This window comes from Ochotona princeps, chromosome 7 (assembly GCF_030435755.1).
Source record: "Ochotona princeps isolate mOchPri1 chromosome 7, mOchPri1.hap1, whole genome shotgun sequence".
In the NCBI taxonomy this organism is placed as follows: Eukaryota; Metazoa; Chordata; class Mammalia; order Lagomorpha; family Ochotonidae; genus Ochotona; species Ochotona princeps.
In genome coordinates, this window is record NC_080838.1 from 10,819,812 (window position 1) to 10,838,206 (window position 18,395).

The following is an 18,395-nucleotide window of genomic DNA, read 5'->3' on the forward strand; positions in this document are numbered from 1 at the left end:
AGGACTCCCATGTGGGACAACAGTACTGGGGTACTTGAGCCATTATCTGCTGCCTTCCCAGGTACATTAGCAGGGAGATGGACTGGAGGTGGAGCAGTTGGGACCAGCAATGGTGTCCATTCAGAACTGTCAACACAGTACAAGGTGGCTTAACCAGGTGCACCACAACCTCAGTCCCTCTGCAGGCCTTTAAACACAGCAAGACCCAATCCGACAAAACAGAAAACCCAGCAATGTCTCAGTGAGAAAGTATTTTCACTCAATTGATATTTCTTTTAAATTAAAAACCCTTAAGGTCTTTTAAAATGCTACAATAGTCAAACATACAGTCTGACACAGTATCATGATGCTTACTCATCCAGTCACTGGACTCCTATTTTTCCTGTACCCATGGCCTCCAGTCTATATGATCCCACCCTTTCCAAACAAATCAGAAATCTTGTAATAAGTTACTTATCAATCAGAAAAGGAATGGTGACGAAGAAATTAACGTAGAATCAGTTACTAAAAACTACCTTGGCATCTATCTCACTGATAAGTTTACCAGCTGACAATTCCTCCAGTGTCCTGCCACAAATCCACAAAATCACCTAGGCACAGGTGCATCTTTCATCACCTCTGTTGTGTGATATTATGAAGGGTGCCTGCCCCTTGGCCTGGAATCCGAATCCCATCTTACACAGCCCCTGAAGATTCCATCTCTTCTCTCCTGTGTGCCACAGTTATACAACTCTTCCTCAACCTTCAGTCACTGGGCTCATGTTCCTGCTTAACCTCCACTATCATCCATGACATCTTGCTGAGATGGTGTCACCTAGACCTTGTAGCATGACCGTGTCTACACTCTCCCGCTTTAACTCTTTCCCATAGTACTTGTCTCCCTAGTTACTGCTCGTCAAATCTCCAAGATCTTATTCCCATCCTTGCGATCTTGAGAAGTTGTTGTCAGGATTTGCCAACCACTTGCCATCCTCTCCTCTCTGAATCACCTGGCATCGCTTCCTATCCAGATTCTTTCACTTGTACCTCTAGTCCTTGCTCTCAAGGACATACCTATGGGGGTTGGGGGTGGAACCTCTAGAACACAACCATAGTACATCTCAGAAAGATCTCAGCCTCAACGTCCAAAGTCAAAGCCTGTCCCTTACTTGGACCAAGTCAGTGATAAGCATGCACCTGCCCAAGCCAGGGACTACACCATCAGTACAGCCCCCACTGACAGTGCTCTATTCCCCAGGCCTCTGAACTCAAACTCCTCTTCTACCACCAGTGTCTCCAGCCCAGACCTCTAGGCGTACCTTGCTCCAATTCTCTCCCACAGCCTGGGAAACAATTCAGAGAATGCCAATTCCCTGCTCAGAATTTCTCAACATGCTACTCGCACTGGAATAAAATTTTTCATATGCTTTGCAAAGGGCCCTTGCCTTCTCTGGCCACTGACCACTTCCACTGAGTCAACAGGACAAGTTCTTTCTCAATCCCTCCTCTTCCTCACTCCCAACAAGTCCCCTTTGGTCTCAACTTATTTTGACTACTTCCTCCCCCACATCTGGAGCCAGATTACTACAGCCATAACATCTCACACAGGGGAGCTTCAAAAAGTTCATAGCAATTATTATGAAAATATCACTCAACTGTAAGTATTTTGATGCAGAAAATGTTTATCTTTTAATTTTATCCCATGACAAATACCTTCTCTTGAATGTTAAACCTTGAGCAACCACCCCCAACACCTGCAAGTTCAGCGGCCTTTGATGACACCTCTGCTTGATGTCATAGAGAAGATTACTATAGAGATAACCATGAACAGCTTTTCAAATGTTTCTACAATTAGGAAACACATACAGGATCCACAGTGATTCAGATACTTATTTTAATACTTTTTAATGTACTTGAAAGGCAGAGACACAGAGACCTTCCTTCCATCTACTGCTTCATTCCCCCAAATGCCCTCAACAACCAGGGCTGTGTGAGGCCTAAGACAAAAGCTGGAACTCCATACTGGTCTCCCACCAGAGTGGCAGGGGCCCAAGAACTTGCACCATCATCCACTGCATCATAAGACACGTTAGCAAAGAATCTGGTTAGGAAGTGGAGGAACCAGGACTCAAATCAGGCACTCCAATGAGTCATGCAGGCATCCTAAGCAACAATTTAACCCACTGCACCACAATACCCACTCTCGGATACTTCAGGTACTTTAAAAAACAATCTAATGTAAGATAAATTTTCAGTATTTTTAAGTATTTCGGGCGCAGTGCAGTAGCCTAGTGGCCAGAATCCCATATGGGTGCCGGTTCTAATCCCAACAGCGCTACTTCCCACCCAGCTCCCTGCTTGTGGCCTGGGAAAGCAGTCAAGAATGGCCCAAAGCCTTGGGACCCTGCAGCTGTGTGGAAGAGCTGTATGAAGCTCCTGGCTTCGGATTAACTCAGTTCCAACTGTTGTGGCCACTTGGGGAATGATCTTTCCCCAAGCTGAGGGAAGATCTTTCCCTCTGTACCGCCTTCTCTGTATATCCGACACTCTAATAAAAATAAATCAATCTTCTGAAAGTTATTTGTTTTAAAGATAAACACAAAGAAAAGACAGAGACCTCCCATCTGTGGGTTCAATCACCAGATGGCAGCAACAGCCAGCACAGGGCAGGCCAAAGCCAGGAGCCCCGAGCACCACCTGGGGCTCCCATGTGGACTGCAGGGGCACAGCATCTGCTGCTTTCCAGGTGCATCAGCAGGAAGTGGATACGAAGCGGAGAAGCCAGGATTTTGAACTGGTGCTCATATGAAACAGCAGCATCACAGGTGGCAGCTTACTCTGATGTGTCACAATGCTGGCTCCTGCAGTAACATTCTAAACAGTTCCCTACTGAGTGTTTTTTGAAGAGGAAATGAAGGCACACAGAGAAGCCAAACAATTTGGCCAAGTTTTAGAGTGTATGTACCTGACCAAGACCACACTTTTCAGTAATTTTTGTGCAATGCAGGTTGAAGACAGCACCACGAAGTAAGAACATTATCAGCGTAATAGCTACACTATCTGGCAGGTTCTGCAATACAGGTAATATTATGTCCACAGCATTCTACTCCCTCATACCTTTGGCTCAGTCTCTATCACTGAAAACTTTGACTTGACAGTTATGAACTTGGTTCCAACACACAATTACAGATGTTATTTTTCTTATTTAGTAAATGAGGCTTGTATTTTACACTGTATGTCAAAATGTTGTTAGGCTGAAGGAAAAAAAATGAACACATTTCTAACAGCAGATACGGAAACTGGCAAAGCAACAATTGTGTTCAAAAGTTTAACCAAAGGAAGTTGGGACAGAGCTCTTAACAGCAAGAATACTGCCTCACCATGGCCTCTGTGGCCAGGCAGAGCTCCAAGATCCCTTAACAAGCGTCAAGAAACCAGCTGGGACATCTGCAGATCATATCAGTGCTGGGTTCAAGCCCCAGCTCCACTACCCACCCCAGTTTGCTTTAGGTGGACACCTGGGAGGTGACAGTAATGGCTCAAATGACCTGAGCTCCCACCCATGTCAAAGTTCCTAGCTCCTTGCTTCAGTCCCAGCCCACTCCCAGACACAGCTGGTACTCCTATGTTTAAGTGTATTCTAATCTTGAGTAATGTGAGTTAAACAGCACTACTGTGAGGCAGAGCTCTTACTAATAGGGAAACTGAGGGCTTCAGGAATTTGTCCAGATCACAGCCAGCAAGCAGGGGAGCACTCATTCCTCTCGTCAGCCATCAAACAGCATGTGTTCAGACCCAGTGACGCTGCTCTGGCCAAGCTCCCCTGTGACACACCTCACGACAACTTGCTCCCAGGGTCATGCCTTAGCACCCAAGTGCACAAGGTGTTCCTCCCACTCCCATCCCCGTGACCCAGGCAAGGAGGAAGCAGAAGCCACAGTCACTGCTGAAACATTAAGTGGCACCGGATTAACATCTTCCCAGGAAACACGAGGAGGAAATTCTCGTCAGACCAGGGAGTCCAGTCCAGCAATGGCAGAAAGCCGGGGTGCAATTCCAGTCTGTCCTTGGAATGTACTGACAGGGGCTGTTCAGCATGTTTGCTTGCTTAGAGAGGGATGCCAGGGCTCTCAATACAAAAGCATCCACCCCTCTTCCAGTCTATAAAGTATGTTTACTGAATTGGCGTAATTAGGAAGGCAGGCTGGGGTACCTATCTGCTTTGCAGTTGTAACATCCCAACCAACCTTTGCTGGGTAACTGTTCTTCTGACCTAACTCACCCGAGAATGAATTGTGATTATGAACATGATTTGTCACCTTACACCCTGACGTCAGAAGTCTAGTTTGAATACGGCACAAGGCTTTGGAAGATTTTTTGGTTTTGATTCAGATCAAATACTTCTCAAAGTCCTGGAATGTAAACTATCCACACTGAGCTGATACAAAACAAAATATCTAAGAAAATTTATTAAATTCTCTTTGAGATCTGCAGATTATTATAGTTAGGATTTTAAAGTTTATAAAATTAGGCCCCAGCTGTAGGCAACTGCCTAGGTTGCCCTGGACCTAGGCAAGTATTACATTACTGGGAGAAAAGCAGCCAATAGCTAACTGACATCCTGAGCCTAGTTAATGCCAAATCTGTCTTAACTATACCATTGTGCTAGCACAGTGGCCTATCCAATTGTTTTAAGATATGCAGGGAACTCTGAGCACCACCACAAAGCAGTGTGGCAGGACATGGCACCAGTCCCCAGGCATGCCACTGCAGGGAGAGGGGGCTGCTGCACACTGCACAGGGAAGGGAGCCCCGGCATGTACTGGAGTGGGACCAACAAGGCAATGTCTAACAGAGGACTTCTGGGTGTTTCCATGAACCAGGCAACTACACTTGCAGGCAGAGAAGGGGAGACAAGGTAGCTTAGAGGGGGAAACTGGAGGGCATGCGTGGGTCAGGCCAAGGCACTCACCCACATGGGAGACCTGGACTCAGGTAAGTAGCATTGCCCACTGGCACACAAAAGCTGGGGTTGGGGAACGTATCTGGCTGGGTTAGGTTGTGGGACCCACCTCTGAGTGTCAGCAGTTGAATGGGCCCTGTCAGGGTGTACCACAACACCAACCAGAAAGTTAAAGACCCCCATCTGGGGGGAAATTCTATACAGGAATTGTGGGCTCCCCTCAGAGACTGCAGCACTCACCATTTCACAAGTTGGAGGAGGTTTCTGACCACCTCAGGCTGGACCACAGAACTCACCTGAAAGGAACCTACTTGACACTTGCAGGAGCTAGGACTGAGAGAAGGCCAGGTGGGAAAGGCTACAATACCTACTGGCATATGCAAAGGCCAGGACTGAAAGCAGACCATGCCAAGCAGGGCCACAGCACCCACTAGCACATCAAGATCCAGTGCTGGCAGCAGGTCTGGTAGGGGAAATGTGGGCATTCCTCTGCTAGGCTACAGCTCCCTCTGGCAAGCATGAGAGCCAGGACTAGGGTTGGGCTGGGCTGGCCAAGATGGCAGCACCCACTGGCATATATGTGGGCAGGGTCTGGGGGTGGAGTAGGATGAGCTAACCCACAGCACCCATGGATAGGCATGTGCGCCAGATAGGATGCAGGATGGTCTGGCACAGGCCACAGCATATGCCAGCATGCGTAAAAATCAGGGTTGGGGGATGGCCTAGTGAGGGCTTTTGGGGGTGGCCTCAACTAGGCCATGGCACCTGTTGGTGTGCATAAAGAGTGAGCTGTAGCAGACTGAGTTGAGCTAAGGCACAGCACCTGTTTGTTCATCTCAGAGATGAGATTGAGGGGTGGGGTCAAATGACCAGACAGTGCCTCCACAGGTATGTACGCTGGCTAGTACAGGCAGTAATTAACCCTGCACTGGCTAGCACACACAAAAGTCAAGTCTGAGGTCACTTCAGACAAGGTTTCTTGGGGAACTCTCCTAGATCGCTGGACTCAAACCCCAACCACAGGGAAAATCACAAGACATGTGGTGCAGCCTTAGAGTGCATATATTGGGACAGGGCCGCTTCAGTTGCTGATGCCTGTGCAGTGGACAGCATGCCTAGATGCACACGGGGGACATGGCAGCCAGTTCACCTAAGCCAGCAGAGCACATCAAAAGATGGAAAACAGAACGAACTGTAAAACTCCTGACCAAGCTTTGCAGCAAGTTTCTATGGATGCACTAAGGTGAACTTAGGCAAACAATAGACCATGGAATATTTCCTGAACCCTGGTGGCAATGAAACTGACACTGTCTGAACTATTGGAAACACTCAAACAACTTGGGACATTCTTCCACCACATCAGGATCTCCTGAGACATCAAATAACAGTTCCCCATCCCTGGTTCTGGTGTAGTATGACAGCAAGGAGCTATCCCCTTCCATTCCCTCCTCCCCCAGCAGACACAGGAGAAAAAACTGAAATTTTGAATCACCCATCTTCCTCCATGCCTCAATCCTACCCAGCCTAACGGGAGGCCTACATGGGTGTGCATACCTTAACTAACAATATTAAAGCTAATTTAGGACCTGGCATGATAGCCTAACAGCTGAAGTCCTTGCCTTGCATGTGCCGGGATCCCATATGGGCGCCAGGTCTAATCATGGTGGGCCCGGCTTCCCATCCATCTCCCTACCTGTGGCCTAGGGAAACAGTCAAGGAGGGCCTAAACCTTGGGACTCTGCACACATGTGGGAGACCCGGAGGTGGCTCCAGGCTCCTGGCTTTGGATCGGCTCAGCTCTTGCCGTTGCAGCCACCTGGGGAGTGAATTAGCAGATGGAAGATCTTACTGTTTCTCCTCTCTATATTTCCAACTTTCTCCTCTATATTTCCAACTTTCCAATAAAAATTAAGTCTTAAAAACATTAGAATTAAAATGTTTATGAAATCATGGTCTTATTGTTAAGCCACAAGTTTGGGGCCTATAATCCCATATCGGAATGATGAGGTTCAAACCTTAAACTCTGGTCTCTAGTAAGCGACAGCTCAAGTAGTAAGACCCTGCCACCTAACAAGAGACCTGAATAGCTTCCAGCTGCTGGCTTCACTCCCAGTCATGGCAGGCACTTGGGAACCAGCCAGGGAGACTACTCTGTCCCCATCTTCCTCCCTCTTAAGTAACAACAACAACAACAAAAAGTTCACAAAATTACAGTAAGAAATAGTGAACATAAACATTTACTGTTTCACAATTTAAAATGCATGGGAGGACCGTTAAGCCCAGCAGTGAAAACAATTCAGTCTTCTTCCGGACAGCAGCTTCCTTCCAACACAGAACCTGGGAGATATGCTTCAAGCTTTCTGCTCCCCACAGGGCAGACTCCACCAACCCTGGCCATTGCACACATGTTAGAAGCAACCAAGTGAAGAGGAGCTCACTCCCTAACCTTTCAAATACACAAAGTTATAAGATGAATCAGAATATTAAACTTTCTGTAACTGGCATTTAAAAAGAGGGTAAGAAACATGAAACAGGACTACATGTATCACAAATACAGTGTGCATAGAAGAAAAAGTGACTATACTACAAAACCACTGACTACAAAAAAAACTGATGTGAATGCATACAGCTATCTCTAAAGGCCTAAATATAAAAAACATCAGATTGCAGATAGTTCCTGGCCCCTGGATGAAAAGTAGGGAAAGGCTTTACAAGTTTTAATTCCTGTGCTACAGGGAAAAAATGGGAATTCAGAAAGTTCATAGAAAATGGAATTAAAAGAAATGTGTATTGGTACAAAAAAATGTTGACATCCAAATGCTGTTTTCCTCATTCATGTTTTCATGATCCCTCATATGCACAGATTTCAAAAGTGTACACTGGTATAGAGTTATCTTCAGAATACAAAAATACAGGAGAAAGAAAACATTTTGGAATTTTACTCATGTGCAGCTCTTGTTTACGCTCCTATGGAACTGATGTCTTCCCACTTTACTGTTTTAAGTTAGACCCTGGGGTACACTAAGAAATTCTAATTATCGGGTCTAATGCAATAACCTAGTAGCTAAATCCTCGTCTTGAACACACCAGGATCCCATATGGGTGCCAATTCAAATCCCAGCTGCTCCACTTCCCATCCAGCTCCCTGCTCGTGGCCTGGGAAAGCAGTAAAGGAGGGCCCAAGGCCTTGGAACCTACACCCATGTGGGAGACCTGGAAGAAGTTGCTGGCTCCTCGCTTCAGATTGGCTCAGTTCTTGCCATTACGGCCACCTGGGGAATGAACCCAGCAGATGAAAGATCTGTCTCCCCTTCTCTCTGTACATCTGCCTTTCCAATAGAAATAAAAATAAATCTTTAAAGAGTTTTTAATTCTTTTCATTCCACATTTCCATGAACCACTGGAAGTACCCAGTTAATCAATGTTTCTTTGCATCTTTTTATTTCCCTATTTCCAACGTATCTCAAACTTTCTAAATGAAGTCAAACACTAGGTGGAAATCTACTCTGACAGGAGAACCGAGGAATGAGGAGGGAGCAAGGGGCGACTGGGAAAGGAAGGGAGAAAGGGAAGCGGAGGGGTAGAAAGCACAGGAGGGAAATGGAGGCCTGTGTCTGGCAAACAATCCTGAATCAGCAACAGCTCGACGTCTATACTCAGATGAGATGTCGTCAGTGTTCAGTTGCAGGGACCTTAAAAGTCACGAAGTTTTAAATCACAGTCACTGTACTGAATTAAGTATATTCTAATTGCATCAAATGGACACACATTCCAGATACCTAGGATGTATCCTAACTTCCCCAGAAGAAGCCACACTTAGTATCGTGGGTTAGGGTTTGGGAGTCAGACACACAAACGTATGTCCACATTCCAGCCCTGCCAGTGACAAAGCTGTGTTGGAGACAAGCTATTAATCTCCCTCAATTCTGTATCCTGTTCTGTAAAACGTGGTAAATAACTCCACATGATGTAATTTTTAATATTCTATTATACTCTTGCTGCACTGAACAAAATGAAGCAAATACGAAACGCTTAGTATCTTAGATACTGCAATGAAAAAAAGTACGTCCTTTTAAAATATTTCACATAGTTTGCAACTGCCTGTGTCTGAAATATAATTCCACTAATCTAGTAAAACATTCAAGACAACCAGAATTATATTCTACAGATTTCTATGCATTGACTCAATCCTAACAAAAAAAGCCACATTGACCACACATCTTTAAACAAGATATAGAATGACAAAACAATGCCAGACAACACTAATTCCCATGAAACAAAGCCTTAATATTTGCATCTATAGCATAACTTTATAGAAGTGGCAAAAGACCATGTTTTCACTACCTGTATTCAAAAAACAGTCTACTTATACATTGCCACATAGTCAACAACCAAAGCATGGTTTATGATAGTCTAGCAAATTGTACGGTTTTTTTTTAATTACTTTTTATTGCATAGTCAGATAAACAGGAGGAGAGTGAGAGGAAGATCCTCCCTCCGTTGATTCACTCCCCAAGTGATCACAATGGCCAGAACTGCGCTGATCCCAAGCCAGGAGATCTTCCAGGTCTCCCACGCGGGTGCAGGGTCCCAGGGCTTTGGGCCGTCCTCAACTGCCTTCCCAGGCCACAAGCAGGAAGCTGGATGGGAAGCAGGGCCGCCAGGATTAGAACCGGCGCCCATATGGGATCCTGGTGCGTTCAAGACAAGGACTTTAGCCACTAGGCCACCGTGCCAGGCCCAAATTGTGCACTAGTTTTATTACCTCACAACTTTTATCCTTTTTAATGCAAAACACACACATACAGGGATATTTGAAAAAAAATGGAATTAGGGGACACTCATTTGATCCAGGGATTAAGACACCCCTTGCACACCCACACACCTGAGTGTGCCCAATTTGAATCCTAGCTCTACTTGTAACTGCACCTGCTTGTTAATGCTCATCCTAGGAAGCAACAGGTGATGGCTCAAATACTTGAGTTGCTGCCACCCAAAGAGGAAGATGGAGTTCCAGGCTCCTGTTGCAGCGGTGTTTGGCGAATAAACACATGGAAGTTAGCTAGTTCACTTACCAGCCGAGAGCGAGAGCAAGAGAAGAATACCTCTGCCTGACAAATGAAATTTAAGCTTTAAAAAATAGAATTTAAGACCCAGTACTGTGTTCTACCAGTACTGGGTCTTAAATACTGGCACCTCAGGTGCCAGTATTCCCTGTGGGTACCAGTTCAAGTCCTGCATGGTGCACTTAAATCCAGTTTCCTAACATGCCAGGGCAAACAGCAAGGGATGGCTCAAGGACTGGAGCCACTGCACTCACATAGGAGTCCTGAAAGGAGCTCCTGCTCCTGGCTTAACAGATCCAGCTCCAGCTGTGGTGGCATGTGAGGAGTGAACCAGTGGATAGGAGATTGATCAATCGATTGATCAGCTGATCTCTCACTCTGCCTTTCATATGAAGCAAGGCAAGCTTTAAGAAAGGAAAAAGCTGAAAAGCATCTCTTGACAAAAAAAAATCCACGTTGTTCTTTTTCATAACACATGATTTCCAGGAACTTGCATACTTCCTGAGTGTGCGTGGCGATAAACAGCTACCAGAGTCATAGCGAAAACAGCTTCTTCGGACATCTATGGAATTTGGGGTTTTTGTGCAGAACAGAATCACCTAACAGCTCTTAGGAAAATTCCTCCTCCATAGGCTCCTATTACCTTCTTTCTCACTGAGAAGGGACCAGAACCAATACACGCAGCACTCAGGGAGCCTTCAGGGCTTCCAGCAGACAAAATGCTGTTGCTGATGTATCTCTAACTTTAGGCATCTTGTCAGAGATGTCGTCAGCACAGGGCCTCTGGCAGAATACTCTTATCAACCCTTCCTCCTCAGCACCCTGGGTGACAAGCCTGTTGCTGACTGCCTGAACCTTCAGGAAGTTTCACCAACGTTTCAGCAGTCTAAGGAAAACCTATGTCTGATGACTCCGTGAATCACAAGTTCCAGGAAACGTTTCTCCAAGATATCACTGAGCTCTTACTGGCTACCTGATGCTCAGGCTTTCCCACTAGCGCCCTGAGCTACAGAGCTTGACAAGGGTATCTTCTTTGTCTCTGGTAGTGATGACTCAAACAAGTACCTCCTTGGGAGTAACAAGCACTAAGCAGTGAGATAACTGCTCCACGCACCAGAGAAGCTATTGCTGAGCAAGAAACGGGCCTTTACATTAGGACATCTGCCTGCAATGACTGCGTGGTATAGTCAGTGTTAGCCTTGGAGGGCTAATTCTAAATGCCTCATAAGTATTCACTCATTTAGTCCAATTAGTAGCCCGACATCCTGGAAAGTGATCTCATTTTACAGAATAGAACATGGATAAAACCAAGCAAAGCAACTTGACCTTGGATGGGTAAGTTATGACACTCTTATCTTTATATCATTCTCTCAAACATTTTTGGCATGAAACACGAAAATACACTCCTCCCTTCCACACAACCTCAGTGGGGCCGTGGTGTGGGGATGTCAAAGGGCTCCAGAAAATGGGAGGACAGAGAAAGACATCGAGTACAAGATCAGCCACTGACCAGTAAGATGTCCTCAACGGACACAGCTCTCTAGTGGCAGGCGCTGAAAAGCAGCACTCCAATTCCGGTCAAAGAATTACTGAGACTAAACCGTTTCAAGTTTTTCAAGTCTGGCTGGGTCCCATCCTAGCTTAAGTGGATGCTCGTCCTTTTCACAGTCTCCCTGCAGGTGAGCCTGTTGCTGCAAAAAGATCCCAGGTGATGCTAGAAGTTGCAAGGGGTCCACATGACTGGTGAGTAGTATTTTCTATCCAGGGAAAAATACATTTGTAACTTAACTTTTTAAAACACATGCTACTCAACCAGTAATTGCAAAAACATGGAAGCAGCCAAAATGCCCATCAACAGAGGATTGGATAAGAAAGCTATGGTTCATCTACTCCATGGAATACTACTCAGCTATTAAAAAATAAAATGCAGTTCTTTGTGGCCAAATGGGCCAAACTGGAAACCATAATGCTAAGGGAAATGAGCCAATCCCAAAAGGTTAAATACCACATGTTTGCCTTAATTTAAGGTGATATGTATAACATGTTATGTTATGTATGTTATATGTTGTGTATAAACTAAAATTGAGATGTCAATGAGGTGGTCACAGAAGGTGGTTAAGAACTCGCATTTACTTTTAACATATTGGTTACTCATTACTACGTCAATTAATTCCATAATGATGTAAATTTTTGCTAATGGCATGTTGGAGCTTTTAATTGATCGGGATGATACTCTGCTGGCTCTGTCTTCGAACCAGAGAGGGTATACCTAAGAAGCCGTTGAACTTGACTGGACAATCAGATGCTGGACTCTGTGTTTGGTATATGCTTACAATGAGGGAATCTCAACGTAACTTGAACTGTGGTTATGCAACAATGTGGAGGAATCCACCATGGTGGGAGGGTTTGGGGAGGGGTGGGGAGAACCCAAGTACCTATGAAACTGTGTCACATAATACAATGTAATTAATGAATAAAAATAAACAAACATTGAAACAATTACAAAAAAACACGTGCTACTTTCCATCCTTCTCTAAGTTTCACTTAATGGGAACATGAGCACAAAATTTATTATACCACACAAATTATACCACATCAAGTCAAACTAGCTGATGCCACTTAACTATTCAGACATGGGCTTCTGCACAGCACGATCTGCAGCTCACAGGTTTTCAAGAACCCACATGCAGTTAGCTTGTTCCTTCAGCTGGCACCACGCAGGCTCACACAGCAAACAGCAAACACAGGCATCACAGGCAACGCAGAAGAGGGAAACATTGTTTTAATCTTCCTTTTAGTTTATATATTTCAGAGTCAGAGTTCCCATCTGCTGCTTCCTCCCCCAACTTTCCACTCAGCTTTACAGAGACTGACCACAGTCAGTGGAAGCAAGGAGCCAAGAACCCCATCTGGGTCTCCTATATGTGTGTCTGGGACTTGAGCCATTGCCACTGCTCACCAGGTTTGCACTGGCAGGACGCTGGGGTCCCAAGCAGAGCCAGGTACCAAGCCCAGCTGATACGGGACTTGGCATCTCAACTAGCAGCTTAACCACTAGACCAAACACATGTCCCAGAACCATCTTTTTAAAGTCTCCTTCAGTCACAAAAGGAAACCTTTTCCTGAAAACTCCAGAAGAGATTATTCAGTTTCACCAGCCTGAAGTAGGATACATCCTCATTCTTCAGCCAATTATCAGTCCAGAAAATGCATCTACCATAACAAACTTGGCATAGTGTTCAATGTAATTGTGACCCTTTGCTCCCTTCTGCTAAGGAAGGGCCTGAAACCCCTGGTTAACATTCTCAGAAAGACACCTAGTCACTTTTCTTGAAGTCACCTTCAACAGGGTGTAGACACTTAACTCTGGGTTGTCAAAACAGGACAAAGTCAGCTGACCAACAAGTACTTCATTTCCATCTTCAGAACACTCGTATCCCATTTCACAGGAAAATAAACTGAGGCTCAAGCTTAAGTACTAAAATTCTTTGAAGTTTTATGAACCTCATGTTTCAGGTCACACCAATTTAGGATAATTCTCCAAATTTCTCTGCTGCAGCACACCTGAAGATAGCAAACGGGAACCCAAATGATTTCCTCAGGGAAACAAAGCAAATACCAAAACCAAAGAGATGCCAACACTGTTAAAAGACGTCAGCTGTAATAGAGTTCCATTAACAAGATCCTTTTCCATGTCTATGGTAAAAGCAGGATCACGGGAACGCTTACGATTCGCTACAACAGCTTACAAGTGTTTGTGGATACAGGTAATTTTCCCAAGAAGTATCTTATGTAACTTCAGTAATACTTCTTTAAAGATTCACTTTATTTTTATTGGAACGTCAGATTTAGAGAGGAGAGACAAGATCTTCCATTCACTGATTAACTCCAAGCAGCCTCAATGGCCGGAGCTGAGCTGATCTGAAGCCAGGAGCCAGGAGCTTCTTTCCGGGTCTCCCACGAGGGTGCAGGGTCCCAAGGCTTTGGGCCATCCTCAACTGCTTTCCCAGGCCACAAGCAGGGAGCTGGATGGGAAGCAAGGCTGCCGGGATTAGAACTGGCACCCATCTAGGATCCTGGTGCATGCAAGGGGAGGATTTTAGCCACTAGGCTATCACACTGGGCCCCCGGTAATATTTTGCAAATATTTCCCAGGGCAGGTTTGTGGCACAATGAGTTAAGTCACCACTTGGGATGCCAGCTGGTCCATTTCTGATCCTGCTTCCTGCAAAATTTGCCTGGAAAGGCAGCAAATGATGGCCCTGCCACCCACATAGAAGACCAGGGTGGAATCTGTGGCTCCTGGCTGTAACCCTGACCATCCCCAGCTGTTGAGGGCATTTAAGAAAGTAAACCAGTAAATGGAAGCTCTCCCCCTCTTAACTTTTCAAATAAACAAAAACAGAACAGAATACACCTTCTCAAAAAAACACTAATGTAACCCTTATGACAAAAATGTGGTTTTTTTCTGGCAAATATGCTGTACAGTTAGAAGAATCGAAAGCACCAGTAACTATAGACAGGACCTGAAATGCTTACAGAACTTTAAACTGCACTGAAGACACTGGTTAGTACCGAAATGAAAGGAGTGGAGAATTTTTTTCAAAGCCAACTGAAAAGAGTATCAGGTAAGTGAATAACCCCCAGGAGTTCTCCCCACCCCCAATGCCCTCTCCAACCTCTCCTACACACAGATGCCCAAGGCAGTCTCTCAACTATGTAGGGGAAGCTTTTCTTGTTCTGCCAAAGGCCACGTGGATATTTATGATGTCATTTTCAGGGTTACATAAAAATTATCAACTTACAAATTCGTTTGCTATGGATTTCCGGAGTTCCCCCGTGGTTGCCTTGGTAGGACCTGACCAAGTGATTCTATAGGCCTGCAACACCTGGCTGTTGCCCAGCCGGGCTCTAAGCCATCTCCTGCAGAGGACATCAGCCTCCTGCTGCAGAACCTCCGCTGTTCTCCCGAAGGACAAAGGCTACATTCCCAGCCTCGTTTTCATGGCTGTACACAATCAAACGGACTTTCCCATTCATCCAACCCACTGGCTGAAACAAGCTCCAATTCCAGCCAAACCAGCCTCCTCACTCCGCGCGAAAGCTGCAGGTGTTCTGGCTGCTTCCTAGCCGGATCCAAGCTGGCAAGGTTCTCTTCCTTAAAACACAGTCCCTCTGCTAGTGTCTACAACAAATTCTTGTTCCCAGCAGGATTTACATATCCATTCATGAAGCAGAGCATCCATTGTTTCTTCAGGCACTTAGAACAGTGCAGACAGGAGTTCAAAACTACTCCTTAAATGGAAGGAAATTCAACTACATGACAATAAAGTCAAAAGCCAAGGCCTGTACTTCTACTTTTTGATAGCTCAACCACAGGACCTAACAAATCGTAGGTGCTCAATCTCTCCTGATCGTCATTTCAGTGAGTTCTGCAGAAAGCCTTCACGACTCCCAACTTCAAGTATTTATAAGAGATCCCACTAACATCAAGATCATACACATACAGTAGTTAGTGCACCCTACAGAGCAACTAAAAACCGATCACAACCCTAAACACACAACCCTGAAAATGCACAAAAGGCTAGTTTTGCAAAACAAAACGTAAAACATCTGGGGAGGTAAGCAACATCACGTAGTTTAGTTATTCTATGGATGGCCCAATGTCCTTCTTGGCTCTCGAATGTTACAGAAGGCTCAAGTCATCAGATGAACAAGTGACCAGGACTAACAATGACCTCATCAAGGTCTTTCCAAGTGCTGCAGAACCTTAGGAAGGTCTCTAAGAAGCAAGGCAAGAGAAACGGAGCGCAGAAGAACTGGAACCACCTGTCACATAACCACGGCCCTAACACTGATGATTTAAACCCGGGTCTCCAGACTCCAGTCCCATCTTCTTTGTCTCTAACTAGAACAAGCAGTAAACCTTAAGGATCAAGTGGGAAAATGTCAGTCTTCTAACATGCCAAAAGCATGTGAGCCAGAGCTCTGTTTCTGGCATCTTCTACGGAAGAATTTAACTTAGTGGAACCTAGCAAGACAAGGGCTTTCCGCTTGTTCTGGTGCGTCTTAGAGCAAACAGGAGTAAGACTCCAATTCAGAAATCTAAGCAAGTCCACGTTGTGAGGAGGAAGCCTGACAGCTGCCCCCCCCCCCCCACAGATGTACCCGCTGCGTTGCTGCTGGGACAGGAGGCCTGTGTCCTGTTGGCAGAAGAGCTGGTATGCAGTCGCATAAATAGCTTTCTGCCAGGGGCCAAACTGCCACTGCCATCTGCCTCTCTCATGTCCTTGGCTGCTGCCACTAGGAAGAGGTCTCCCCCAGCCTGGGTCACTGACTCACACTGTTACGGACAGGAAGAGCCCTCTCCCCTCGCCCCACACACCTACCTGACTTCTTTGCTCTTCCCCCTCCCTCTGCTCACCTTTCTCCAGGTACTCACTGCCCCTCCTGACTTCCCATAGGAGCCATGTACCCAATGCCAAGGGCCTGGAGAGGCGTTCACCAAATAAACCCTAGTGCAATAACCCGAGCTAACCGATTCCCAGCTCTGATTTTACAACATTAAAGAAGTTACTGCACCACAAGGTAGATACCTTGGGAGATCATCCGGAGGAGTGACCGAGTTGCCTCCAAAATTACAGGGATAGCTTATTACATTGTTCTCATTAAAATGCATTTCAACTCAATCATTAAATGAGAGTTACCTGGGCCAGACTCTCTGCCAGGTGCAAGCCATGGTACTAGGTGAGTTTGCTTTAATCTTCCTTAATGCAAAATGAGAAAAGGAGGGAGGGTCTTACACAGGTTATTTTCCCAAGGGTAGTTAAACTCTCCGCACTGGCAACTCATCAAGATAAGTGTTCAAAACCCTGGCAAATCAAGCGGCTTGTGCGCTGTGCCCGGGGTGTGGGTCCCAGGAGGGGTCAGCCTCGCCAATTCCTCCCCAGAGCCAACCTCTGCCCATTCCCAACTCCATATGCACCCGCGTACATCAGCTGGCCTCTCTCCCTGGGATGGCGCTACTACACTTAATTCTCCGAGTTTCTCAACAGAACAGGGCAGGCGCACCAAGCATGACCAGGGTGGAATTCCCTATTTGCAAACAGTGCTGGCTCCACTCCGGCCCCAGGGAAGGCTGTCCGACAGCCTTTTCGAAGCCCAATCTTTGACCCCTCCTCAGCACGGAGAAAGGAATGTGCAGAAAGCAGCACAAAACAGGTGGACTTTCTGGTTTGGCACAGTGAAAGACCTGGGATAACACTGTTGCGAGATGGGGGGGGGGGGGGGAGTGGCAGAAAGGAGGCTGGGGCAAAGGTGCGACTTTTCGAACTCTTAAAAGGCAAGATTCTGGTGAGTGGTCAAGAGACAGCACTCGTGGCGGGACACCGTGAGCAGTCCCAGGGCCGTGCGAGCCTCAGGTCCCTGCAACCGAGGACGCAGCACCGGAGGCTGCTTAGTCGGGCCCGGCGGGGTCGTGGACAGCGCGCTCCCACGGATAACCCCTGGCTCACGTCCCCCGACTGCGGTAGGAGCAATCACCCGAAACCCTCCCGGGTTCCGAGCGGCCCGGACTGTTTGGATCGGGCTCGCTGGAGCTTCTGTCTCCGCCTGGAGAGGCTGGCTGCTCCGGCCTCGCCACGCCGCAGCCCCGTACCCGCTCACGTCTCCCCGCTTACTTTTGGTGGCGGCGATGAGGTTCTTGCCGTCCTTGATGAGCTCTTTGATGAACTTGTTAGTCCTCTCGAGCTCGGCTTCGTGGGCGCGAATCCTCTCCCGGAACCACGGGCTGTCGAGGTAGCAGTCGCTGAACTCCAGGGGCTGCAGCCCCATGACGGCAGAGGTCCGCGCGCGGCGCACACCGCCCGCTGCCTGTGCGCTTCAGCCGGAGCCGGGCTCCGGGGGAAGTGGAGGCGGCGGCCAGGTGCTGGGGCCGCGCGGGCGCGGGCCAGGAAGCCCAGGAGGAGCTAGCAATCCCCGACGCGCGGCACCCACGGCGCGAACATGCCCCGCCGAGCTGAGCCCGGCCACACGGAGGAGCTGCTGCCGCCCCGGCCAGCCACCGGCGAGGCGCCCCAATCCCGGCAACCCCCGCCGAACCTTCGGCGTGCGCCGCGCCGCCCCGCCCTGACCGGCCCCCGCGCCACAGGCACGCCCCGGGCGCCTCCCGGGCCCGCCCCGCGCTCCTTCTCCTCCTTCCCTTTTTCCTCCCTTCTCGTGCCCGGACGTCTCTTCTTCCTTCCCCCCCCCCCCACGAGCACTCGCCCCTCCTCTTCCTTCCGAGGCTTCCTCGGTGTAGGATTTCGGCCCACGGTTCTCCTGGAGCCCCCGGCGCGCGGCCCTCAGGCTGCGAGGTGACTCACCGTCCGCTCCCGGAGGCGCGAGAA

At 47.3% G+C, this 18,395-nt stretch overlaps 1 protein-coding gene across 2 annotated transcripts in view; it reads right to left on the reverse strand.

The window, feature by feature from the left end:
- Positions 1-18,142, reverse strand: part of ARHGAP10 (Rho GTPase activating protein 10) — a 333,273-nt gene extending 315,131 nt beyond the window's left edge. Inside the window, exon 1 of one of the 2 annotated variants that reach the window (XR_009245824.1) lies at positions 17,688-18,142. Coding sequence is in view for 1 of the 2 variants with exons in the window: in XM_058666789.1 (XP_058522772.1) it covers positions 17,688-17,841 (154 nt within the window). In the remaining variant the exon portion in view is untranslated. The remainder of the gene's footprint in view (positions 1-17,687) is intronic. The other variant, XM_058666789.1, reaches the window with a different exon arrangement.
- Positions 18,143-18,395: the final 253 nt, after the last annotated feature.